This window comes from Miniopterus schreibersii (genome assembly GCF_964146895.1).
Source record: "Miniopterus schreibersii genome assembly, chromosome: 10".
NCBI lineage: Eukaryota > Metazoa > Chordata > Mammalia > Chiroptera > Miniopteridae > Miniopterus > Miniopterus schreibersii.
The window spans coordinates 6,100,456-6,126,672 of NC_138110.1; the positions used below are offsets into that span (position 1 = coordinate 6,100,456).

The window sequence follows — 26,217 nt, forward strand, 5'->3', positions numbered from 1 at the left end:
GCCACCACCGCCTGCCTTCATCCTGGTCCCGGGCACTAGCCCTCGCCTACGTGCCCAGGTGATGGAAACAGCCCCCTACCCACCTTGTCTTCTCACTTGTCCTCCTGCCCCCCCACCCCAGTCTTTCTGAAGCGGCTGCCCTGTGATCCTCTCAGAAGCCAAGTCAGGCCTCACCTTCCCTCACCCACTGTGGCCTCTGGGGTCCTCCCCTCCCAGCCCCGACCCAGCAGCCTTCTCCGAGTGACACTTGCTACAAAAGGTACACCAGGGGACTTCAAAGGAGATGAGAAGAGAGTTTTCGATGAAGCTTAAACACAATTTTAAATCTCTAAGCAGAGAAAAGTACTCCACGTGAGATCTCATGGATAGTAAATACGTTTTGAACCGAATCTTAAAATATTAGGTTTATTTCCACAAAATGCAGACCAAATGTCTCCCTTAAAAGAGAACAGTAGCCATAAACAATGCCTTCTAAAAAGGCACACAAAAAAAGAGAAATGGGGCATACGTTGCGGAGCCCCCGATCGCTCACGCAGTCTGACGAATGTGCGAGTCTGAGGCTCAGCAAACACCCCGCGTTGTTCCAGCAGATCCGGCTCATCTGCCTGGTGCTGGGCGTGATTTATGGCGATAACCGCACTCGGCATTCTTTGGGGTTCTTTGGCCCTGACCAAGCGGGCTCATTCAGTCAATGCCAACTGCTTAAAATGCTAATTGTTTGCTACGAGGCGGGAACCAGTCCGTCTGGCACAGCCGTGCAAACGTGGGTTAAGGTTTGTAGCTATCCTGGGGCAACCTCACGGGGGGTGACAGCAGGTCAGTGAGGTCCCAACGTGCACAGAGGTCCACACGAGGCTGTGGGCCCGCCTCGGCCCCCCCTGCTGGACAGGTGGGCACCCCCGTATGTCGGGGGGGAGGGCGCTTAAAGGGCCTCGTTGTCTCTGATGAGAGCGGCCGTGCCCGCCTCCTACACACAGGAACCTGTACGCACGCCCTGCTGTGGCCATGTAGAGCCTGGTTAGTGGCCGACAGACTCAGACGGTTAGGGGATCAGGTTGCACTGACCGTTCTCAGCACAGCAGGGTCACTGAGCCATCGGTGTGAGTCTCACTGACTCGCTGTGCGCAGAAAGGGCACCGAGACACTGGGTCCCCTGTTATGCTCTCTCTAGCTCCTCTCCTGTTTCTGCCAAGGACCAAGGAGCCAGTTCTCAGTCACTTCAGAGCCCTGGTTCTCAGAGTGCGGTCCTTGGCCCAGTGACATCAGATCCACCTGAGAACTTATTAGAAATTCTAATCCCAGTGCCCCGCCCCAGACCTACTGGAACACTGGAGGTGGGCCGAGCGGCCTGTGACTTTGGTGCTCACTGACGGTGGAGAGCCGAAGTCCCTGAGTGTCCCTGTCCCGTTCCCTCACCCCGTCACCCCTGCCCTGTGTTCCACCTCGGGTCTCCAGATGTGTCCCTGCCTCTCTGTTTCCACTGAGTACAAGCCCTGGGCTTTATGTTCCTGTCCTGACTCTTCACTTACTAATTCTGAGCCACTGAGTCTCGGTTTCCCCCTCTTTGAAATGGACCTAATAATATTGTCAATAAAATGCAAAGTATTCCAGTATTCTGGAAGGCAAGGTAGCAACACTTATTTAAATTAAAAAAAAAAATACTTATATCCTTTAATTCAGCAATCCTACTCCTGAGTTTAGGAAACCCAGTTAAATAAAGATTTTAGCAACTCAGTTAATTTCGGTTCAGAAACTCAGTGAAATAAACAGAATATTTATTGCAGTATTGTTTACTTGTGGCAAAAAATTCTGATAGTCCCATAGATAGGCTTAATAAATGAACGTTCCATCAAGGCCCTGAAATACCATACAGCCATGAAAAATGAATGAGTAAGACCAAGGTTGGCAAACTTTTCTGTCAAGATAGGAAATGGCTTTGCAGGCCAGACAGTCTCTATGGCCAACTAATCAATTCTTTTGTTCCAATGTGACAGCAGCCATAACAACATATCAATGGGCGTGTCTGTGTTCCAGTAAAACTTTACTTAGAAAACCAGGCACAGGTCTTCAAATCAGACCTATATACACGTGACTTTTAACTGTTTCCATTGCCTATTTACTACTGAATGAGAAAACTAGGGGGTAGATTTTAATGTGTGTAATATGACCAGAATTTTGTAAAACCAACAATGACCCTCAAATACCCATCCTGTGTATGTGTCTGTGTGTGTGTCCATCCATGTGTGAGTGCAGATACATTTCCACACAAGATTATATGGATACAGAGGCAAACACAGGAAGATAAATATAAGCTTCTTGATAAGATTTAGGAGTTGCTGAGGAGGGGAAAGACACGCATGCAAACAAACAGGGAGAACATGCAGAGTACTAATCATCACCAATGTGGTCATATTTTTGCAGTCAGTTAAATTTTACATACATGTGTTTTTGTAAAAAATAAATTACATAGGATTCAAACACCAATCCCTACCTCCAAGGAGAGCGGTGAAAATTAAACGAAATAAAGCGTGCAGACTCTCAGCACAGGGCCAGATGGAGCTGCTCGTTCCAACTTTAATTATCTCTCAATTAGTCTCCGCTCCTAATGTGGTTCTCTGCTCACAGGCTCCCTAGCAGCCCTGCCTTCCCTGTTCCCCTTTCAATGAATTCTGTCCTCGGTGTTCTTCGGTGCATTTATTCACCGATTCCACCCATTTACGTGCTCTGGGTATCACCTGTAAGCCAAGCACTACATCAGGGGCTGGAAACGTAGAAATGAATCAGACGCAGCTCCCCTCCCCCCAGGATGCCACAGTGGATACCAGAGCTGGTCCAAAGCCCGGTTTCCATCACGTTGCCATCTGCCTCCACAATGGTGCTCCCTCTGCGACAAACGGGCAGACCCTCTTCTAGGCAGAGCTCCTTCCCAGGGGTGGGGCAGGCTCACTGTACGTACTCAGACCTAGTGCCTGGCATGATTCCTGGCACAGAGTAGGTGCTTTAGAAAAGGCAGGTGAAGGACTCCACCCCTGATGGATGGGTGGATTGATGTGACCGGACGAATGAATCATGAAGTGAATGAGAAACCTCTATAACTACAAGTCCCTGACAATGACGGCTCCGGGTGACTTGTCATTAGTAAGTACAAGCACTATGTCAAGAAATGGCTGGCTTTAGGTCACCTGACACAGCATGTACCAATATAACCCCCCATGTACAGAGGGGAGACAGCTACTAAGGGCGGTGAAGAGATGTGGCCGAGGACACGGGGCTGGTTAAGATGCGCAGCCCGGATCGAAGGCCCGGCTGCTTTCTCCGAACCTCAAGCTCACATCACTGTCCTGTGTGTTTCTCATAGGAAGTACTGGGGATGCTATGAAGACCTCAAAGGATGGGCTCGTGCCCAGTTCATAAAGATAAAAAACACCCAACTTTTTTTCCAAAGCTAGGAGAAATGACAACTGGCCAGGCATCTAGGCTGCAAGGAGATGGGACCCCTGGGCACCTTGAGGGACCCCCGCGGCCCTGGGCCTTCTCTCCTGTGAAAATGGACTGCCTGTCGCAGGTGGTCTTTCTTGGCTCCTACTGAACCCCCTTCTCAGGGCTGCGGGATCCTGACTCCAGCTCCCACCCACGATGGTCATGAGACGCTCAGGCACTACCTCTCCTCTCCCCGACTCCTTTCCCGTGTCCTGGGATCAGCAGGAAAAGCAATGGGCATTGTTATCCTCAAAATCCTACCGGGTACCACAGGATATTACTGAATTGTCAAGGAAATAGAGAGGGGAAGAGGCTTAGTTCTTGAACTTGTGGGGTTTGGGGGGAGCAGAAGGGCTGTTTTCCTGCTACGGGAGAAAACAGCAGGCTAGGTGAGCAGGGCTCCGGCTGGAACAATGCCTCCACTGTGGCTTGTGGCTCCTGATGGAGCAGACTGCTTGTGAAATCAGCCGTTTGGGGCCAAATTTCCAAGTGCAGCGTTTTGCTGAGTACCAGATGCACTCGGATGGTTATTTTCATGGGGAATGAGAGTGATTTGCATATATTTATTCAGAGCCATCTGAATTCCCAGCCACTCGTGCAAAACAAAACCGTTGCTCCCTTTGCCACTGGTAACTTTGTGCCTCCTGGCTAAGGAAGCCCTCTCCCGCCTGTGCATGAGGTGGACGTCCTTGGGGACTGTTTCCCACGGCCCCGGGAAGCCACTAGCTCGAAACCCGGGCCTTGCTTGGGCTTGGGCTTGGGCTTGGGCTTGGGCTTTGGAAGGAGACAGTAACTGGTATTCCGGCTTCATTTTTCTTTTTCTCTATGCTCTCAAAATTATCTAAGCGATCCCTCATTTGTTCATTCAACCAACCTTTAGAAAGCCCTGTGTGTGGCCCTGAGCTTCTTACAGGCACATGGGGCCTCTCTCACCCTCCAGGCGCGGCCACTGAGAGGTCAGCTTTTGTAGCAAATGCAAAGACAGAGATCCTCATATGGGCAGATTGAACCCTTCAACTCAATGGCTCACACTCAATAAAAGCAGATGTTTGGGGATAGGATGCCACGCGCACGCCAGGACTGAGAGCAGCGAGTGCCGGGCAAGTCCCATCTCCCGTCCCGTGCTCACTCTGGGCACAGGCTCAGAGGGAGCGGTGGGCTGGTGGGCACAGCGCCCGGGGCCCCGGAGATGGCTGCACCTTGTTCCACTGTAGAGAGGGAATGACCGGCTCTGCATATTTATGAGGCCCTGCAGGAGCCGCACACAGAAGGCAGGGGCCTCAACTCAACGTCCGGTGCTGTCCGGCCCGTACAAACACCAAACAAGGGCGCTCGGCCCCGGCACCTACATTCCTGGAGCTACCGGCTCACATCCCCAGTGCTTCAGGGGAGTCCCGTTCTCCCGGCCCCTCCCAGGCCAGCCTTGTCAGCAGAAAGGGCATCGCTGTGATTGGTCGGATTTGTGTGCTCGCTCACGTGAACCACACAGCATAAACACAGTCACCAGCCACGCATGACACATGAAGTCAACACGGCAGAGAGAGGCCAGGCTGCTGTGCTCAGAAGTGACGTGCGGTCGTCGACACACTGGCCTGTCACACGTTCACCCGTCGTGTGGTGGCCCAGCTCTCCAGCAGAACCTGCCCATCTTTAGAGCAGGGGTGTCAGCCTTGGCACTGCTGCCCCATGAGGACCCGTTACTTGCTGTGATGGGCGCTGTCTGGGGCATCACAGGATGTTTAGCAGCACCCATGGCCTCACTCCCTAGATGCCAGTGGCATCTCCCCCCACCTCTAGGGTTGACAACCAAAAACGACTCCAGATACTGCCAGACGTCTCCTGGCAGACAAATGGAGTGACTACATATTCTGGTTTTCCTGGTTGTAGCCTGTTTTCCTTTGCTATCCAGGCATATCTCTTCGCCCGGGCAGGCTTCAGGGATGCACAACCTGTGTAGACACACAGGGCCCCAAGCTTAGAAAGGACCCATGTTTGAAGTCCATGTCTACTGTCCCCATCTTGAAAATCATAATTTTTGAACAAGGGCCTGTGCATTTTCACTTGGAAACAGGCCTACACATCACGCAGCGAATCTCGCTCCTAAAGGAGTCAGCGTCGCTCTTAAAAATGTCCCAGCTCAGAAGACAGCTCCTCTGGTCAGCCGCTGGTTACACGGGACGGAGCCTTTCAAAGTCCACGTCATTTTGGCCTTACTCACCGAAAAACCTAAAAGCCTGGCTGACTCTGCTATGACGGACGCCCAGCTGGTGTGAGTCGCCACGCACACTCATCTTACACACAGTTTGCATTTTCTACAGTAAATTCCTGATGTGCATCCGCCCGGGCATTTCCCCCAGGAGGAGCCAGCCTCTGCTACCAGAAAAATGGCCACAATCTTCAATAAAAAGATACATGAGGGAAATAAATGTCTTAGCAAAAATATAAAGAATGGGAAGCACATGTTGTTTCCCTGAACCAGCAGGTCGCATAAATGAGTAAAACCATGGTTATTAAGACGACGAGAAATGGTAAGAGCTACGAAACACTGAACAGCATTCATTTTCTCAAAGTGATAGTTGCTACTCAATTTTAATTCAAGCAGCCACACAGAACACTATTGTTCAATAGACAGAAATCTCTACTCTATGTGAAACCTCCCACTTGAAACATTGGGAACTAATTTAATTTTATAAAAATATGATCTGTGCCAGTATCTTATAGACCAAAAATAAAAGTGTTCTGCATAAACCAGCTCCCCCTCCCTGTAATCTCTGTAGTCATGACTCCCTGTCCCTGGTGCGAGGTGTCCACCAGAGTTTCCTTGCTGCCTGGAGGTGAGCCAATGGGTAGCTCTCCCCCTCGGCCTCCCACTGCGGCTTCATAACAGAGGAGGATTTGTATTTCATGCATGGACAGGTCAGTGGCTACTTGGGTAGGAACCTATTAGGTGGTCAATTTCCAATTCCACAGAAACAATGCACTGGATCTCCCCTAAATGTTGAAACCTGCCAAGTGGGTGAGGACCATCCATGCTGGCACCGCCCGATGCGCTCCGCAGTTCTGTCTTCTAGTGGTCAGATTTTGGTCACACCCAGCACTTTAATATCATGGGGAAAAAGAGCCACACAAGGCAAAGTGTGTGTCTGCTGGGGACCTGAAAGCTGGCACCCCTACTGAATGACGTCGGTGGCATCTCTAAAAGTGACTGATTCTGGTGAAAACCACGAGTGGCCTCGGATTTCACTGATAGGGATTTGGGATTACTGCTTTGCCTTTGGCAAACTCCTGCAAGAAAAAGTGAATCCACGTGGTTTGGAGGGGAGAGACTGGTTAAACAAGCACATTTGTATCTGATGCCTAAAAACCACGGTAAAAATGGGATGAGAGAGTGCCCACATTGATACAGGCATGTTGGTTGAAGGTTGAAAGTTAATACATGTCTAGTGCTTGGAAGTGTGCTGGGCATATAGTAAGTTCCCAATAAATGTCATATATTCTCATCACCGTCAGTAGCAGCTTGCAGCAAACCCTTGTTCATCCTAAAACTCAGCTCAAGCACGACCTTCTCCAAGATGGTCTTGCCCCTTAACAGAGACCCCCATTTCTAGCACTTGATAATTTACCTATTAAGCTCTTAGGCTCCATGACATATTTTTTTTAAACCATTATCTGTTATCACGCATTTTTATGCATTCTTAAAACCTCTCTCTTCTCCCTCCCTGGTGTCAGCTCAGTTTGCCATGTGCCAGAAGCTCAATGATGTTTCTGTTCCTATAAATATAATTATGCATCCGTGACTAAAAATTAAGTGGATGGGAAAGACACACGGTGAAATGCACAAGTCCCTTCCCAGCCCCCCACACTGTCCTCCTGCTCCCCACAGGAAACCAACATCACCCTGTACCTGTGCCTCCGCCGGAACCTGTGTTTGCAAACCACGCGTGAGCTTGTCCCCTGCCTGTCGCCCTGCCTCCCACTCACTCACGCCCGTCCTGCACACACCTCTGATGTCACCAAGCGCGAGACTCTTCCTGCTCTTTAACGGCCTCGCGTAACTCCTGTGACATGCGTGGGCCGTAATTTATCTAACTGTCCCCTTTAGATGGACGCTTAAGCTGTTTCCAGTTATGTCTGCTTTTACAAATAAGCTGCCCGAGAATGGGGCCTCCATCTCCTTGGGAGTCATTGCAGAGCCCTCGGGGACAGCAGGGCTCAGCAAACAGGAGTTAAAGGGCAGGAGGTAAGAGCCAGGGCAGGTGCCCCCGTGAACACGGTCCACGTCGCCTCTGCCTCTGCTGGAGCCTCTTTAAATCCTAAAGGGGCTACTGCTGGCTAAAGAGACATATCAACTTAATGTTGATAAGTAAGGACAAGTTGCCCTCTAAAGAGATAGCAGCAAATTGAATTTACAGGGCGAGACTGTTGTGTGATTTGAGGAGCATAAATCATGGCTCCTTATCTAAATCTTAAGGTCCTTTTAAAGATGCAAAAGGTGTTTTGTGCTTTATTTTGTGTTCTCCATAAGACATACCGCATTGCTTGGTAAGTAGTAGACAGGGTTTGATAAAAGGGTTTTGAATGATAATTAATATACCAGGATATAAAAAGGGCTTAATTCAGGAAAAGGAAAAGGCGGATAACTGCTTTAAACAATACACTTGAAAAAAAATCCCAATTAACCAGAGCCCACAAACAGAAGGAAAGGTTTCAACATTGTAGGGGTTTTTTGGGGGGGGATATAACATAAAACCCCAGCATGCAGGGGTCTATTTCAATGTCTGAATAGTAATGCAATGGATGCTGTGATTTCTCGGATGACCTCTCTATATTTTTCTTAAAATGTGTAGCCTATTGCTTTTTAAATGAGGTTGACTACAGATTACCTTGGCTTCCAGAACTGTGAAAGAATTCCACTTGAAGTCTACAAATTCATTAGCAAATTTTATTTGCAAAACCAAGTGTGGAAGAAAATTTGCCAATTAAACCAACCAACAAAAAAGAGGTAACCAAGTGAAAATGTGACAAACTGTTCATCTTTCACTCACAGACCTGTGTGCTGTCAGAGTACAGGGAGACAGGCGTCACCGTGGGGCCAACGTGTCACCACCCCACCAACTCCCGCAGCCAGGAGAGCCTGCTAAATTTCCATCACCCTCCACCATGTCACTCTCGCCTTAAGAAAATTCTATAAATGACAGGCCCCGTCGTGGAATGAGGACCATCCCACACACCACCACTCCTTGCTCCAAAATTAGACTCTGTCATAGACACTGATCTCCAAGGTGGCAAAAATAGCGGCTGCTCAGGGGAGCCCCGAGCTGTGCCCACAGTCTCCAAGCAGCTCCCGCAGCAAGGCAGCTGGCAGCTGATCCATCTCATTCAACAGGGAGGCCTCCCCTAGTCCAGGCCCACCCCACCCTCACCTGGCACCCTCTTCAGAGCGAGTATTAATAATACACTGGGTTTAAAAAGTGAGAAGGTAGGGGAGAATTATAAGATGGCTTTCTGGTGCCAAAACTACCAAAAGAAATGGGATTTCCTGGAACAGTGCTTTTTTATTTTTTTTTTTAGATGTACTCTAAGTTGATATTTCTGAAAGTGTTTCAGGGTAATGTGAAAACACCGAAACAGTTCTCAGGGGGGATATAAGAGGGAAGTTAGAGCTTTCACAGTCTTCAAGGGGGCAAGGCATTGTGGCCACAGGGGAGGTTCAGGAACCAGATGCAAGGATCCTGCATTCCTGGCTGCAACAGTAATGAGCTCTAGGGCTGCAGGTAAGTGACTCCGCCACTCTGAGCATCAGTTTTCCTCACCTGTGTGACGGGGACAGTGATTCCCTCCAGGTCAAGAGTCGTGAGTAGTATTCTCCTGAGAGAATGAGGGTGAGTGAATGAATCGACCTTGCTGAGATACTGTGGTGATCAGGGGAAAAGCAAGAGAGTGTCTGCATATAGCAGAAGGCTCGATAAATCACAGTGGCTGTTGTTACTAAGGAGCTTGGCATACAGCAGATGTTCAATAAATAAATGCTATTATTTGAAAAACACCATAAAGTAGAGAAAGTATCAAAAGGTAAAAATCAAAGCACTAAATAAACATGGTCCCAGAAGTCGGCATGGTGTGGGACAGGCAGTAAGGTGGCCCCATGATCTTCTCGTCCAGGTGTCCACGCCCTCTGTGGTCCCCTTCTCTGACTGTGTAAGGACTTGTGACTTGATTTTCATTAATAGACTACGGGAGGATGATGGGATGTCATTTCCATGATTATGATGCACAGGACTGTGACTGCCCCCCCCCGCCCCCCCAGCAAGGAGACTTTCTCTCACTGGCTTTGATGAAGTAAGTGGGTGTGCTGCTCCATGTGGCAAGGAGCTGAGGATGGCCCGGGGAGCTAAGGATGGCCTCCACCCGACAGTCAACAAGAAACGGAAGCCCTCAATCCTACAGCCACAAGGAGTTAAATTCTGCCAATAACCATGATAGCTTGGAAATGCTATCTAATCCCCAGTCCAACCTTCAGATGAAACTGGAGCCCCAGCCGACACCTGCACCACAGCCTTGTGAGAAACTGAAACTGGGAGCCCAGCAAACCATGCCCCAACTCTGACCCACAGCAACTAGAAGGTAATACATGGGCGTGTTTTATGGGGCACAGTTTGTTGGACTTTGTTACGCAGCAACAGAAAATGAATACATGTAGCAGCATAGGCTAGACATCAACTAGCCACAGCATGAGCATAAATGCCCAGAGAAGGACCAGCTGCTGGACAGCCGAGCGTGGGAGGAGCTGGAAGGACTACCTAAAAGGCAGATGTTACTGGCCATATCTGACTGTTGCCATTTATGACCTTGGCTATCTCAGGGAGGCAAGCCTACAGCGGCTAAAGGCAATTCCTAGTTGAGAATACAGCCAGATCTGTGTGGATCCATTTCCAATGACCAGAAAACTCAAAACCGTAACCCCAGGAGGGTGGCCAGTCATGCTGACATGGTTTGCTTCATTCTAACACAGTATCTCCTTTCTCCTCCATCAGAAACTGATTCATGTTCGTTCCTTTTAAACGTTTCACAATCAACCCCCAGTTTAACTTCCTTGAGATTCAGATCTCATTTTGAAGCTTACTCATTTCCATCTAAAACAGAATGTTGTTGCTTTAAAACCACGTTCACATGCACAGAACTCGTTTGGCACACAGCAAATTGAGGGCAAACAACATTACTTTCCAGTTAAATTTGCAAACGGATGATCTGAATGAATTACTGATAATCCTGATTAATTTTTAGTGGAAGTAATGAGACGGTTGTAAATGGAAAAACATGTGCATGCAGGACTTGCCTTCCAAGCACACAACAATTTATGCTAATTGATGGCTTCACAAACAAGGTAATCTTGGAAAAGCCTCCTCAGATGTTTGAAGGCACCTAATGGATAGCCATACAGCTTTGATGCAATTACATGTTGCCCTGTAAATTCGAACTGACTTGAATTCAACTTTACAGCTAGCTAATATCTATCCATCCATCCACCAGCCAGCCAGCTATCTGTCCATCCATCCATCCATTTATCTATCTCTATTGCAACATCCAGAATTGGTGAGCATATAGGGAAATGGATATCGAGTTTACATTAGTTCAAAAAGAATATTTTTTTAATGATTGGGGGGAAAATGTTTTATGATATGTGGAAATTACATGAAATTTGAATTAAAGTTTTTTGGGAACACAGCCACACCCCTTTGATGACTTTTTACCTATGGGTGCTTTACCTAAGGAGTTGCAATAGAGACCATCTTAGTTCACAAAACCTACTGCATTTACTCTCTGGCCCTTTACGCAGAAAGTTTTGCTGATTTCCTACTCTGACATCCCAGAGCAATGCAATGCGTGCACAGGTCATTTGGGACTAATCCAGGGCTGCTCTGGGACAGATCACATTACCGGCATGCTTTTCCCGTTCTTTAAATCCAAGTAGCCCACGTTTATAGCACCGATTTTCAAACTACCCTCATCTTAGCATGCTGACACCGTTCCTCAGGGTTTGCAGATTCCCTTCCAGATGGGCAGCTCTGCATGAGTTTGCAGCCACGATGCATGATTCGCATTGCTTAGCTCTTCTGCATTCAGTTAAGGTCTCGTGAACTTATTCTTCTTGAAGAAGAAAGAAGAATCATAGTTCTCTGTACAATTCACAGTTCCTAGCACAATGCAACGAACCGGGTAGTGTCCCGAGGGCGCGTGTGTGGATGCTCACGTGCATTTGTGTTTGCGGTGCCTTTATACACGGAAGACTATGAAGATTTGCCAACCAGAGACGGCAAATGCATGTCTATGGGCAACATAGAGTCTATGGACAAGTTTTCTTTGGCCCACAAAGCGTGACAGTTTTGTTGCTGGTTTTAACTAGAATGCATTTCCAACAGTTACGGACTGGGAGATAGTATATACAGACTCAAATCCTTGGCTTCTCTGGAAAAAAAAAATCAAGAGATCTCTTACATGGAGCCCACAGTCTCATGTCAGCAGCTGTCAGATCTTGTGCTTTTGAGATTTCATTCCAGTTTCCTCTCGGCCCTCTTCCCTCACTTATATGTTTTCCCTGTCCCGTTGACATCAGAAATTACATCTGGTACAGCTATACATAGGTATCTATAGGTAGATACCCAAAAGCTGTGTCTACATACACACCCAAATTGACTTTAATGTACGTACTTGCTACAACGGACTCAATAACCATATCCACCCCCCCTAAATTCATACATTGAAATCTTAACCTCAAAGTGGATGGCATTAGAAGATGAGGCCATTGGGATGTGATTAGGCTCTGAGGGCAGACCCCTTATAAAGAGACTCCAAAGGGATCCCTCATCCCTCCGTCATGTGAGAGAGAGAAAAGGCAGCCAGCTAGGAGCCAGGAAGTGGGCCCTCCCCCAGGCAGTGACTCTGAGAGCACCTGGATCTGGGACTTCCAGCCTCCCAGGGAGAAAAAAACAAACGCCTGCTGTTTGTAAGCTATCTCGTCCGTGGTGCTGGTTACGGGAGCTCAGACTGATTCAGGCACACACAGAATAACTGAGGCACGGCGCAGATAAGGGGGTACTGTGTTAGCCGCAGGCCGCGTCGGGCCGCCCCAGGGTGACGTTTAATCCAAGGAATGCATGGTTGCGGACAAGAGTCAACCCCTGCTCACATAACGCTGGCCGTGGCCTCCAGCGCCACGATCCCAGGGCCGCAGCTGGCAGCGGTGCCCGCCAGGCCGGGGGGCGCCCGGACGTACCATGGAGTTCTTCACGCTCTGCAGCAAGCGCTCGTGCTGCTCCGCGATGGCCAGGGCGGCCGAGTGCACCTTCTGGTAGATGGCCTCCCCGTCTCGCGTCTGAAAGATAAACAGCCCCTCGCCGGTCTCACACATCCTGCGGAAACAAGAACGGAGAGCTCTGAGAGCCCGCCCCGAGCGCCCAGAACACTCCCGAAACTGGGCCCCCCGATTTGCATGAGATGGGGATTCTCAGGCCCACCTGCTGAACAGTTAGAGAGGATCCAAATGTCCTCTCTAACTATTAACATGGGCAGGGAACCAGTCACTCCTGGCTAACAGGGCGTGGAATTTTTTTTCTCTCAAGAAGCAAAGTAGAAGGTTAATAAATAATAAAAATTTTAAAAAAGCCATTTCTTGATCTTAGCATAATCCCTGTACTTCGCTTTCCTGTCAAAGAGGGTACCTGCGTGACTGCTGCTCCCTGACGTCGGGGATCAGAGGCCTGTCAGAATCAACACCTTTCGGCTCAGAGGTGAACAAAGGATGCTCTACTCCCGGACTCGGTCCTAACCCCCCTCCCAGACCTTGCGTTAAAGATTCTTTCCTTTCCAAAGTCATAGATCAGAGGTGACTCCGGCTTCCACCCAAAGTGATGAATCAAATGCAGCTAAGAGTGTTTAACGATCATGGCTGTGCTGAATGAATGTGCGCAGCGAAAGAGACGTTCCAAGGGAAGCTCTGCGGCTCTGACAGTTAATGTTAAAGACCGAGAGGAAGAGCATGTCCCCTTCATGCTGTTAAAACAGAAGTGAATCCCACCGATAAGGGGAGACTGGCACACACACTTAGGCAAGAAGAACATAAATGTGTTTTCATTGCTAAGTACATTTCAGTGTGTGTGTATACCTCTAGGACATATACAGTTACTAAGTATATTTAATTACTCTAAATATTTTTAAAGGACATGGGCAAAATTATGTGCAAGGATATGTTTACAGTTCTGATTTTGATATGTACATCCACCAAGAGTAAACTAAGAGGTTGCTTCTGTTGGTTTATTTTAAAGAATCTGTTTATTCTGAGACTCAATGCCACTCCTTCCATCTCAGAATCTCTTGCCGCAAACCTGAATCCGGGCTTGCGTGCCTGTTTCACTCACATCTGAAGAACTGCTCAACACAACATAGAAACCAAGCACATTTTCCACCCAAAGCACTGTTAATTATGTTATCTAGCCCAGTCTATGCAATTAACGCAACAAAAATAGAAAGGCTCCTCCCTGTCTAATTTCCCAGAGCTGGCCCGGGACCACGGCCATATGGCGCTTTCCAGCGCACATCGCGCGGCGGGCGGAATCGGTCAGAACCCGCCTCGCTTGGATTTCGCTGATACGGGCTATGCGAGCAGGAAAAGAGAAAGCAGACGCGGGGCGCCTTCAGTAAGTTATCATGAAGAACCTCCTCGGGAGCTGGACGTGTGACTTTCATTATGAAGTCATTCTAACCCAATAAAGAGAGAAAAACAAAGGGCTATGGCACTCAAGCGCCATTTCTTTTCCGAGGCGTCCTCCAACCCTTCAGCTCTCCCCCCTTATTGGCGCCACCGTACAGACTTGACACCCAGCCTCTCAAGGTCTTCGGGCTTTCGTGCCTCCTTTTTCCATCCAACGCGGAGGCGAGTTGGCGGAGAGGAGGAAGGAGCCCCCGTCGATGCTTCACGGGAAGAACTGGCCTCCGGTTCCCGTGACCACGGTAATGACCGACTACTTACTTATATGCCAACCGTGGCCCCAGAAACCGTGAGGACACCTGTTACCAGAAGCAGCGGCAGTTTATTGCTTAACATCAACCCCTGCAACGATGGGTGTTTCTCGAACCTGACAACCCCGTGGCTCTCAGTTCTTGGAACCGCAACCCACAGTGATAAACACAGTTTAAGTTAGAAACCAGTAGATCGATTTCTCATCCACTTAGAACATGTTGAGTTTCCTACTCTATTCTATTGTTGACCCTGGTAGTGAAATGCCCCGTCTATAGTATGACCTGCTAGCTGGCGAGACCTATACTCTTTTACAGTCACTCTTTTATCCACTGTCTGCTTTCCCTCAGCATAATGAATCTACAACCTTCCTTTAAGGACATTTGCATCTCTAAATACTTATTAGGCTCAAACACAAATGAAATCAAAACCATTGGAGTGTCAAGTATTCTTCTTTAAAGTACAGCAACAATCGACGACTCCCCCCTCCCCTACCCGAGGATCTGGAAGACACACTCACAAACATACACACTCACGCAAGTACACACACATACACACACCACTTGCCACTTACACAGAGGACCAGTGGCCACAGTCTCAAATCCAATCAGGGTTTGGACAAAAGCGAGTGGAAGCAGTGGTCAGACCCACTACGGTGTCGAGGAGACGGAGTGTGACCACCAGACAGCAGCCCCCAGGCAGCCCCCCTCAGGCATTCACATGGGGACATGGGAGCCCAAGTGGCCATGGCTTCTGATTGTTTAAGGGAAGCAGAAAACGTGACTTTTATGTGAAATAACCTGAATATTTAATGTTGGCAACTTATTCCATTTTTTTAAGCTGTGGGGCCCAAATGTCCCCATTACCCTGGTCTGGCCGAGAAGCAGCCGTTCTCACTGAGAGCTCCCAACAGGACAGTCAGGCCTTCGGTTTGAACTGTAGGGACTTTGGTCCACACTGTTCAGAGGCACCTGTCCTTCGGCGGGACAGCGTGGTCCAGGGAGGTGATAACGAACGAACACGGTCCCTCCCACACTCTTCCATCAGTCTTGTCTAAATTCAACCCTCGAGTTCTTTGAAGTCCCTCCCTCCCAACAGGTTTGTGTGCTCTGTTTCACAGGCAGCTTTAAATCCACAAAAACACTGCCGCATGCCTTTGTCAGAATAATATAAGGGGCGACCTCCCTAAGGCAAATAAAAAGAGAACAGGAAAAAAGAAAGGAAAGCAAGTAGAAAGGAAACCCATCCAACCGGCGAATGTCTTGCCTCAGCCCCCCATCAACGTCTGTGGCTCATCCCCAAAGAAAGCAGCCGGAACCGAGGCGCTCTAAGGGGTTCGGCAGGAGCAGAGCTGCAAATACACATTTTGACTCTTAACAGTCCGGATGCCTTTCTTTCGCTTCACCCACTGAGTCTTCCCTTGGACACGTTTCCAGAGATACCCTTTCCTCGTGGCCTTTCAGGAACAGAAGCCGGGGGTGGAAACCAGAGAAGGTAAGTATCGAGTTGAGTCTGCCTTCTCCTGTGTCCTTCCTGAACATGAGGATTCAGATGCGAGAACAGTGTGGCCCTGTCAGTGCCCTGAGAGTTTTGAATTTCCCAGTAATTACTTCGCCTGAATGATATGCCTGTCGCTCCAAGTCACGGATTGTCCAACTGGTCCAGAAGGAAAACAAGAGCTCCGAAAGCTAGTGAGAAGTCCATCCATCCGTCCGTCCGTCCGTCCATCCGTCTGTCCCTGCCCAGAAGTATCCCGGCCACGTGGAACGAGAGGCGAGGCGTGGGCTCCGATCGCCTTTCTGGGATGGGTTCTCACCTTCGTTGTGACCTGATGCACAAGGTCTAACCTCTCTAAGCCTGCGTTTCCCCTGGGCAGTGAATATAATAACAGTCAGTGCCACCCAGTGTTACTAAAGCATCAGCTATGATCAGCAGGGCGCACAGAGCAAATCTTCAGTGAACCGCACTTCCTTCTCGGCACTGAAACGCCAGCTCCACGCCGACAGAGCTCTTTCCGGCTCCCTCGCGTGCCTCCGCCAGCACCGGGCAGGGCCTGGCTTGACCTTGGCGCTCCCTGAGCAAGTGGAGAACCCACCGGGAATGGGAACGGCAGGCAGTGCGCGCAAAGTGCCGCTGGGCACCCGGCCGGGCCTCCTCGAGCAAGGCTTGTTCAAACGGGATGTAGCGGTTATAAACCGAGGACGAGACGCCCTCGGGGTAAGGCTGGGGAGGAGTGAGCTGGAAGAACGGTCCCCACAGAAAGAGCCAAGCACTGATGGCATGGCCCTGAGGTGGAACGAAGCCGTCATTCCAACGCACCCGGAGAGGACGGGGAAGAGCAGCCCGCGGGCCTGGCCCGCACGACCTGAGTGGGCCTGTTGGGAGGCGATGGTCTTCACTATTCCGGAGTCACCACCTCAGCGCAACAGTCCCCAAAGGCCCCACGGGGGAAACTCATTCTCTCTTTGCCGATGACATTTCACACTGATGTCTTTTATTACAAAAATAAAAATGAGTTAAAATTATAAAAACCAAACAAATGATCGCATGCCAGGCAGTGCCAACAAGAAAACTCAGGGAATCAGTACGCCAGTCCGTTCCCTGCTTCCTCACCTCATGGAGGGATCGTGCGCGTGTGCTTGCGTGTGAGCATTTGCGTGAATGTGTCTCCGTGCGTTTAGAATATTCGGACACTGCTAAAAGCAGGGTGAACCTCACACTCAACAGGTGTGTTTACGATTCTCTTCTCCTCACCCCGGCTAAGGCGGTTATTAAATCAAGGTTGAGTTGGACATTTGCAGCTACGTATTATAACTGAAGGGACGCAGCGCGTGTCAGACAAACATGAGGCAAATCGGAACAGCGGCCGTGACGGACGCAAACAAAGGCGACGGCAGAGCTGCCTCAGGCGGAGGGACCGAGAGGGGCAGACTGGTGGTTACAGGAGTCGCGGGGATGTAAGCACAGCACAGGGAGTATAATCAATAATGTTGTACTAACTGGGCATGGTGCCAGGCAGGGATCAGACTTACCGGGGAGATCGCTTTGTAAGTTATATGAATGTCTAACCGCTCTGCTGTACACCCGAAACTAATACAAAATAATGTTGAATGTAAGCTGTAATTGAAAAATTAAATTTAAAAAGACGAGGCTTTTCCTTTCTGGTGGTTACAATTTACTTGGTTAGACAAGATCTACGTATGTGTGCGGGTTCAGCAATAATATCGGGTGGCCTGAGCCGTCGGGGTCAGAGGGGCGGTGAAGGGAGGGAAGGCACCCTGGGAAAGGGTGGCGTCAGCGTCAGCTGGGAAAAGGGCATTCGGAAGCCCCCCCCGAGAGAAACCGACCAGAAGCACCTGTGCACAGGGCACAGAACTAGGAGCAAAAAGCTGCGGAAGGTCACGCTTTCGCCCGTGGAAGTGGGGGGACAAATGCAGGGCGGCCCCTGCGCCGCCAGTGGCTATGGCAATGCCCATTCCCTACGGCAGGAAAACACACAGAGACGTGAAATAAATATGAGGCTTAACCACATGGGATCCAGCGGCCCCAGCTCGAAGAAACACCTGGGAGGGATCTGCTAGGAGCTTATCCCGCAGAACAGGGCTTCTCTACACTGTGGGGGTCACGTCAGTGACACTGACACGGCCGGGTCGCTCGCTGCGGGGCCGTCCTGTGCCCTGTGGGATGTTTAGCAGCAACTCCGGTCTCTACCCACCAGATGCCAATAGCACCCCCAGCGGTGACAATCAAGTCTGTCTCCAGTCTCTGACGAGTGACACCCGTCTGTCTTCCCAACCACACCTTTCCTTTCTTCACTGCTCCTCTGACCAGCTGGAAGCAAGGAGATGAGCGAGAACATGACTGATGCTTAGATGATAAAGGCGCTCAGACAAAGGAGCTCCGGGGCTGGGGAGCTGCGGCTCCTCCGCAGAGCGAACTCAGGTCGGGGCGGAGAGTTCGGCCTGCTCCTGCGGCGTCCTGTCTGTCCCAGCCCCGGGCACCGCTGCCTGGGTGATGCTGGCTGGAGGCAAGGTGGCAGTTGGGGGGGGTGTGGGGGGGGGTATCAGAGTGTGTGTGAGTGTGAGTGTGTGAGTGTGGGTATCAGAGTGTGGGGGGTGTCAGTGTGTACGTGTCAGTGTGAGTGTATTGTGTGTGTGTGTGTGAGTGTGTGTGTGTGTGTGAGTGTATGTGTGTGTGTATTGTGTGTGTGTGAGTGTGTGAGTGTGTGTGAGTGTGTGTGTGAGTGTATGTGTGTGAGTGTGTGAGTGTATGTGTGTGGGTGTGTGTGTGAGTGTATGTGTGTGAGTGTGTGTGTGTGTGTGTGTGTGTGAGTTTGTGTGTGTGTGAGTTTGTGTGTGAGTGTATGTGTGTGAGTGTATGTGTGTGAGTGTATTGTGTGAGTGTGTGAGTGTGTGTGTGTGTGAGTGTGTGTGTGTCTGTGTGATGGTTTTGCTGCAACCAGCCAGGTGAGAACAAGCATGTCCAGCCCTTGGGGACATCTTCATTCACACACAACTTCTGTTTGTTTGTCAAGTCTCCGTGCTCCCTATTTAATACGTATTTAATCAACTCGCCTGTCCCCCTTAAACAAGCGGGTTGTGGACGGAATCATCAGATCCACACCGTAAGCCAGTCGGCTCGGCCCCAGGTCCCGCCCGGCTCACCCTCTCTGTCCTCAGGCCTTCACATCACTGGCCCAGCGGAGCCAGCCCTGCTCACCCCCCTTAAAGCTGCGCCCTCCTCTGGCACTTTCTGTCACACTACTTTACTTTTCGATGCGAGTCTTATGCAATCTAACACCTATTTTACTTTTTTAAATGATTTTTATTGTCTTCCTCTCTTCTAGAGAGTACGTTTCAAAGTGACGGCTCCTGGCCATTTCATTCACTCTGCACCTGCACTGGGCGCCAGGCCCTGTTTCATTCCCTGCTGCACCCGCACTGGGCGCCAGGCCCTGTTTCATTCCCTGCTGCACCCGCACTGGGCGCCAGGCCCTGTTTCATTCCCTGCTGCACCCACACTGGGCGCCACACCGTTTCATTCCCTGCTGCACCCTCGCTGGGCGCCAGGCCCTGTTTCATTCCCTGCTGCACCCTCGCTGGGCGCCAGGCCCTGTTTCATTCCCTGCTGCACCCTTGCTGGGCGCCAGGCCCTGTTTCATTCCCTGCTGCACCCTCGCTGGGCGCCAGGCCCTGTTTCATTCCCTGCTGCACCCACACTGGGCACCAGGCCCTGTTTCATTCCCTGCTGCACCCTCGCTGGGCGCCAGGCCCTGTTTCATTCCCTGCTGCACCCGCACTGGGCGCCAGGCCCTGTTTCATTCCCTGCTGCACCCTCGCTGGGCGCCAGGCCCTGTTTCATTCCCTGCTGCACCCTCGCTGGGCGCCAGGCCCTGTTTCATTCCCTGCTGCACCCTCGCTGGGCGCCAGGCCCTGTTTCATTCCCTGCTGCACCCTTGCTGGGCGCCAGGCCCTGTTTCATTCCCTGCTGCACCCTCGCTGGGCACCAGGCCCTGTTTCATTCCCTGCTGCACCCACACTGGGCACCAGGCCCTGTTTCATTCCCTGCTGCACCCTCGCTGGGGGCCACGCCCTGTTTCATTCACTCTGCACCCGCGCTGGGCTCCTGGCCGTTTCATTCACTCTGCACCCACACTGGGCGCCACACCCTGTTTCATTCCCTGCTGCACCCTCGCTGGGCGCCAGGCCCTGTTTCATTCCCTGCTGCACCCGCGGTGCTGGGCGCCAGGCCCCGTTTCATTCCCTGCTGCACCCGCGGTGCTGGGAGCCACGCCGGCCACCAGGACGCGCTCGGCGAATGTCTGACGGAAGGAGCACCGGCTCACTCTTGCTGGACGTCCCTGGAATCCTGAGGCACCATCACGTATAAAGTGGCCACACACGAGGGAGCGATCGCCTTCAATGAGAGGGCAGCACCGTGCCAACAGGTACAGCTACATGACAAGATGTGCCACCTCACCAGTCAGCAGGGAAACCAGACCGCTTCCCGCCTGTGAGAATGGCCACCGGCCAACAGACGAGAGGGAACAGTGCCGGCAACGATGGGGAAAAGGAAACCCTCGTGCACTGTTGGCGGGATATTAACTGGTGCAGCCACTGAGGAAAACATACGGAGGTTCTTCAAAAAATTAAAAGCAGAACTACGCTATGATCCAGCAACCTCACTTCTGGGTGTCCATCCAAAGGAAATGAAAACACTACCTCAAAGAGATATCTGAACCCCATGTTCACTGCAGCATTGTTCACAATAGCCAAGACACGGAAACACCTGCGCCCACGGGTGCATGAGTCTATAGAGAAAATGAGGCAATATGTCTCTATTGGTTCAGAGAGAGGGAGGGAGAGGGACAGGCAGAGAGGAACATCAATGATGAGAGTCATTGATCGGCTGCCTCCTGCACGCCCCTGACTGGGGATCGAGCCCGCAACCCGGGCATGTGCCCTGACTGGGACTCGAACCGCAATCTCCTGCATCATAGGTCGATGCTCAACCGCTGAGCCACACTGGCCGGGCAAGAGAGTGAATATTAAATGTTCTCACCACACAGAAAAAAGGTAATTCCATGAGGTGATGAAGGCATTAACTAACCTGGTTATAGCAGTCATCCTGCAATAAATACATGTATCAAAGCACACTGTACACCTTAAACTTGATGTTATGTGTCACTTATATCTCAATAAAGCTGCAAAAATACATAAGTAAATAATACACATTAAAATTTGTAAGATGGCCACCAGACAGGACGCCCTCATGAGCGTGTGATTTCTTCACAGAGGCCCTAAGGAAGTCATCCTTTCCTTTAGGGATTTCATGTGCCGTGATCACAGCTCCGGGGCCCCAGCTAGGCTTCCGATGGCGGCTTCGTCCAGCCTGTCCTCACACCCACACCTAGCGCAGCGTCTGGCAGAGAACAGGCCCGCGGCAGTGAGACGTCTGTGAATGGTGGTTATTAAAGAGGTTATTCTGTGGGGTAGAGAGAGAAGAGTTCCTCCTATTTGTTTATAATAAATGTGTGCTCCTTTTATAATTAAAATTATTTTTGGATAAGCGCTATCCAAGAATAACTGGTATGCATGGCGTAACAGTAGTTTCTGCTTTCTTTGCAAAGGAGGCGGTTTCACCCTGGGCCAGCCCGCGTGCGAGATCCAGCTCGTTTCCAGTCAAATCTGTGCGCTCACAGCAGAGCAGGGAGAGCCGAGCACATTTTATTTGTTAATGTGCTTTCAACCCTTTACTGAGTAGGTGCTCTATAAAATATTCAGAAATCAGAGATTATTAAACAGCTTCAGATCAAGAAGACAAATAGAGAACATTCAAACATTTATATCAGAATGATTGTCCTTTTAGCTGTAAATTCGCCAATTAGAGGGGGAATCGATTTTCTTTTCCAATGTGAAGGTATTTCACCAATCAGACTTGTTTTTAGAGTGATGTACACAGGAATCAGATGATTTATTTTCCAAGGTTGTTCAGATGCCCTTATATCCCAAAAAAAAAAAAAAAAAAGCTTTCTCCCAAATCTGTGCTCTCCATGTGCGGAAAAGCGCTTGTAACGCAGTGTCGCCTTCACATGCTGTTTCCATGCCCGAAAGTTTCTCCTGCAACAGTGTCAAAAGCACGAGCGTCTCTCCAGCTGGTAAAGAGAACGCTCGTGCATGGTGATTATTCAGGACTTCTGCCAAATGTCACCTGAGCTGCGCCTGTCCTGCAGGCGCTAAACCCGGAGTGCGCGTCGCAGCGGTCAGGAGGCGGCGGGGCTGGCACGGGGCTGGCGCGGGGCGCTCTACTCAGCACCGGCTCCAACCGAACACGGAGACCTGCGGGCACCTGCCACCTGCTTTGAAGAATAAATGTGGCAGAACGGCGCCCTGGGGGATGTCGCCACAGTCGGGGCTTCACGTCCACCCATCTCCGCGTGAACGTCAGAGCCCTGCCCTCTGCTGGGCTTCCCTGAGGGCCCAGGGCTTCCGAGTGGAAAGTGAGCAAGAGGCAAAAAAATCTCAAACAAAAGTAGCAATCTGTGCCTGGCTCTCCCAAATATACTAATTGTTCATCTCCAGGGCAGTGACGGGCAACGAGTTGCGCAATCGCACTTGACGGAGAAGTTTACGCTGCGCCCCTGAATCTCTTCAAGGGGAAAAACGAGCTCTGGTCAGATCTGCTCGGGCTGGGCAGGGCGGGGGGACGGGGAGACGGCGTCTGGAAAACCCGACTGACCTATAAGCGTGGTACGGGAGAGGGGACCGTCCTAGCTGTGTGTGCCTGCATGGCACACCCAAAGAGCTGAGAGAAGGTTCCGGAACTAAAGCAAACTAGGCAAATGTACACAGCAGAGGTCTCAGGAGGCCCGGTCAAAGGACCAGCATCTGGCAAGTGTGCTGCTTGCTGAGGGACAACTTCCTCGTGGTTTGGGCTTAGGTAACACGGGTGATGCTCTGACGAGACCACACCCCGCGGTTTCAGGGAGCCCTGGTTATGAAGTTTCCCTTTTCTTCCTCGGCTCTGCAGAAGGTGATTAAGAACGAGGCTCCCTCCTCAGCTGGAGACTGGACTTGGGTGAGGAACACACGATACAAGGTACAGCTGATGTGCTGCAGAGCTGCCTGAAACCTGCACCATTACACTAACCAATGTCACCCCAAAAAAGCCAAGAAAAACAAGAACTAGGCTAACTGCCTGTAGAATGGTAATAATTAGCCTTTTCAGAAATCTCTAGGGTTTGGAAGTAAGAAGATCTGAGTGTGACTCCTGAATCCTCTATTTTCTAGTCTGGTACCAAGGTTTCGGGTTCATCCCAGGTCAGGGCACGCACAAGAATCAACCAATAAATGCATAAATAAATGGAAATAAACCGATGTTTCTCTCTCTCTTTTCTTTCTCTCCCTTCCTCTCTCAAAATCAATAAATAAAAATAAAAAATAATAATATTCCCTAGTTTATATGATCACCGAGTGGCTTAAATGAGACAGTGGGTATAAAATGCTTAGTACAGTGATTTTCATTTAGTAAGGATTCAATAAATAAAATTAGTGATTATTTCATTTTTCTCTATACGTCTTTATTGATTTCAGAGAGAGGAAGGGAGTGGGACAGAGAGAGAGAGAAACATCAATGATGAGTCGTCATCGATCAGCTGCCTCCTGCAGCCCCCCAACTGGGGATCGAGCCACAACCCGGGCATGTGCCCCGACCAGGAATCAAACCGTGATCTCCTGGATCCTAGGTCGATGCTCAACTGCTGAGCCACACCGGCCAGATTATTAGTGATTATTTTCAATGGCGGGTACGCCTACAAGAGCAGAGTTTCTCAATCGAATAACTAGACCTGATGATTCTTTGTTGTGAAGGACTGTTCATGAGCATAGGTTATAGCATCTCCGGGCCCTCTATCCACAAGATGCCAGCAGCGACAAGCAAAAACGTCTGCAGACATTGCAAATGTCCCTGGGAGCCATCGCCCTGGTTGAGAGCCAATGTTCAGTATCTCAGCACCTTTCTGAATGATATTGCTAATCACGGTCAGTGGCTTCGCCCACTTGCTTTCAGCAATTATTAAATGTTGTATTGGACACATTTTATTGTTTGTTCGTTTTTAAACCTCACATTCATTCCCTTTCTGATGGCAACAGTACCCCCTTCCTGCTTTGGGAGAACTGTCCCCCTTCAGTTCACACCCTGTGGGCTTTGCACAAAGCGCTCAGTGCAGGGCCTGACGCGCTGTAAATGTCATGGTCAACATATGGCAGAAATTCATCTCTTCCAGGGGCTGATGGTATGAGAACATCCCAAAGCTCCTAGAAGCCAGCAGGTGGAGCCACAGTGAAGCCATCCTAGAAGAAATAGGACCAGGGTGACACCGAGGGTCCTCGTTGACCCTGAATGAAGCCAAGCCTGAGTCACCCCGTTCCCTGGGCTTCGGGTGTGAGCCAACGAATTTCTGTCTTGCTCATGTCAGTTGGGGCTGATACAACCGCCCACTCCATGCCAGCATTAAGACATGTGTTTGTACATGTACTAACCTCCATGGCAACCCTGTGAGATACGTGTTATATTACACCCATGTTACAGGTGGCCTGTGGAAGCTCAGGAGGTGAGCGGCTCACTCAAGGTCCCACAGCCGGTATACGGCAGAACTATAATTTAACTTAGTTTTATCCAGCTCCCAGCCCAGTTCATCACAGCGCCCACTGTGGGTCTCAGTGGGGTGGGGTGGGGCCACTGTATGGGAACAACACTCAGCTCCACCTACAGCAGAGGCTCCAGATGAGAAGTTGCCCCAAGGTCCTTGACAACATTCCCAGGGTCCCCAACAGAAATACTGGCTGTTGGACATGTGAAAATGATTCGCCTAGAGGGATGTAGCTCCTCTTCATTTAGCGATGTGAGACAGGGAGGAAATTATATTACTTAATACAAAACTGCCTTGTTTTGAACACATCCAAAAAGGGGCCCAGGAAAAAATTACTTTCACTAATAAAGCAAGGAGATATGAAACCTTCACGCTTCGGGGAACACGAATGACCTTATCCTGAGCATCTTGATGGTAACTATAAAAATCCATCTTCATTTGAGTTTCAGGAAAAACATAAAATAGTAATATAACCTTGTGCTTAACACTGCCTGCATCCTGCAAAGCCAGACCTGCTCCAAAAGGGACCATAATAAAATACCAGAGATGCGATGTGGGAGAAGCCCAGCACCTTCCAGGTCATCTGCATGCATTTCGGCTTTTACCCTGCAAGGAAGTTACTCCCTGGGTAAACGTACGCGGGAAGGTAAGCACTGTGTCCGAGGTCAACAGCTAACACAGAGCAGAGATTAGAACCCAGGGTCTCTGACTCCTGAACCCGTGTCCCTCCGCAGCCACACTGGCTGAGAAATGAGTGAGATCCTAAGGACACAATCCCAATACTTGTCCTAGTGACCGTTCAGTCTCCAGTTTGCACCAGCCTCACGAAGCATGGCACTGAATACAAATGCCCTTCAAACCCAAAGAACAGTCTACATCCCTGCACTATTTGAGACACAACACCGTGTGGAATGGGTCGTGGGTATTATAGTCACCTCCGTGCTGGAGTTCTTGGAAGAAGTGCCCGAAAGGTCAGACCATGAGGAGGCCAAGGTCATGGAGCCAAAACTCTTTCATTTTCCAAGACAGCGTTTCATAGCTTTTGGTCAAAGAGCATTGGATAATTCTGAAATTTATGTCCCCACTACATCCACAGTTTTTATCCACCATTTCTTTCACCTGAACTATTTCAGTATCTCTCCAGGTCTACATCTGTGCCCTGAATCCTGTTGTTCACAAATGAGGATCATGACTGGGCACCTGTGAGCGAGCACGCACACACACACACACAAACACACACACACAAACGTACCTGCTTTAAAACCTCTACGGTTTCCTCCATGACTTAGGAGGAAAATAAAAGTCTATATAAAGCAATCTTAGGGCCTCAGAAGTTCAACCAGATCTCAATATGAGTAAGTGAATCTTGAGGAAGATATTAGTAGTAAAACTTGCAATATTAAGATAATTTCCAAAAAAATTTCAAATAGTCTTGAGGTACTATGAAGGTTTACTAAGGTTTTAGCCTTCAGAAATGATGATTTTAAAAGCATACAACTTGTCCTATTCCTATTTCCTATAGATAACAAATAGCAATTGAGAAATATTCGTGTTTGAATAAGTGCTGCCCGAA

The 26,217-nt window shown here is 49.8% G+C and overlaps 1 protein-coding gene across 2 annotated transcripts in view; it reads right to left on the minus strand.

The window, feature by feature from the left end:
- DOK5 (docking protein 5) overlaps window positions 1-26,217 on the minus strand; it is a 126,511-nt gene that overhangs the window by 16,447 nt on the left and 83,847 nt on the right. For both annotated transcript variants that reach the window (XM_081148480.1, XM_081148481.1), the window contains exon 6: window positions 12,755-12,890. In XM_081148480.1, coding sequence (XP_081004606.1) covers window positions 12,755-12,890 — 136 coding nt within the window. The remainder of the gene's footprint in view (window positions 1-12,754; window positions 12,891-26,217) is intronic.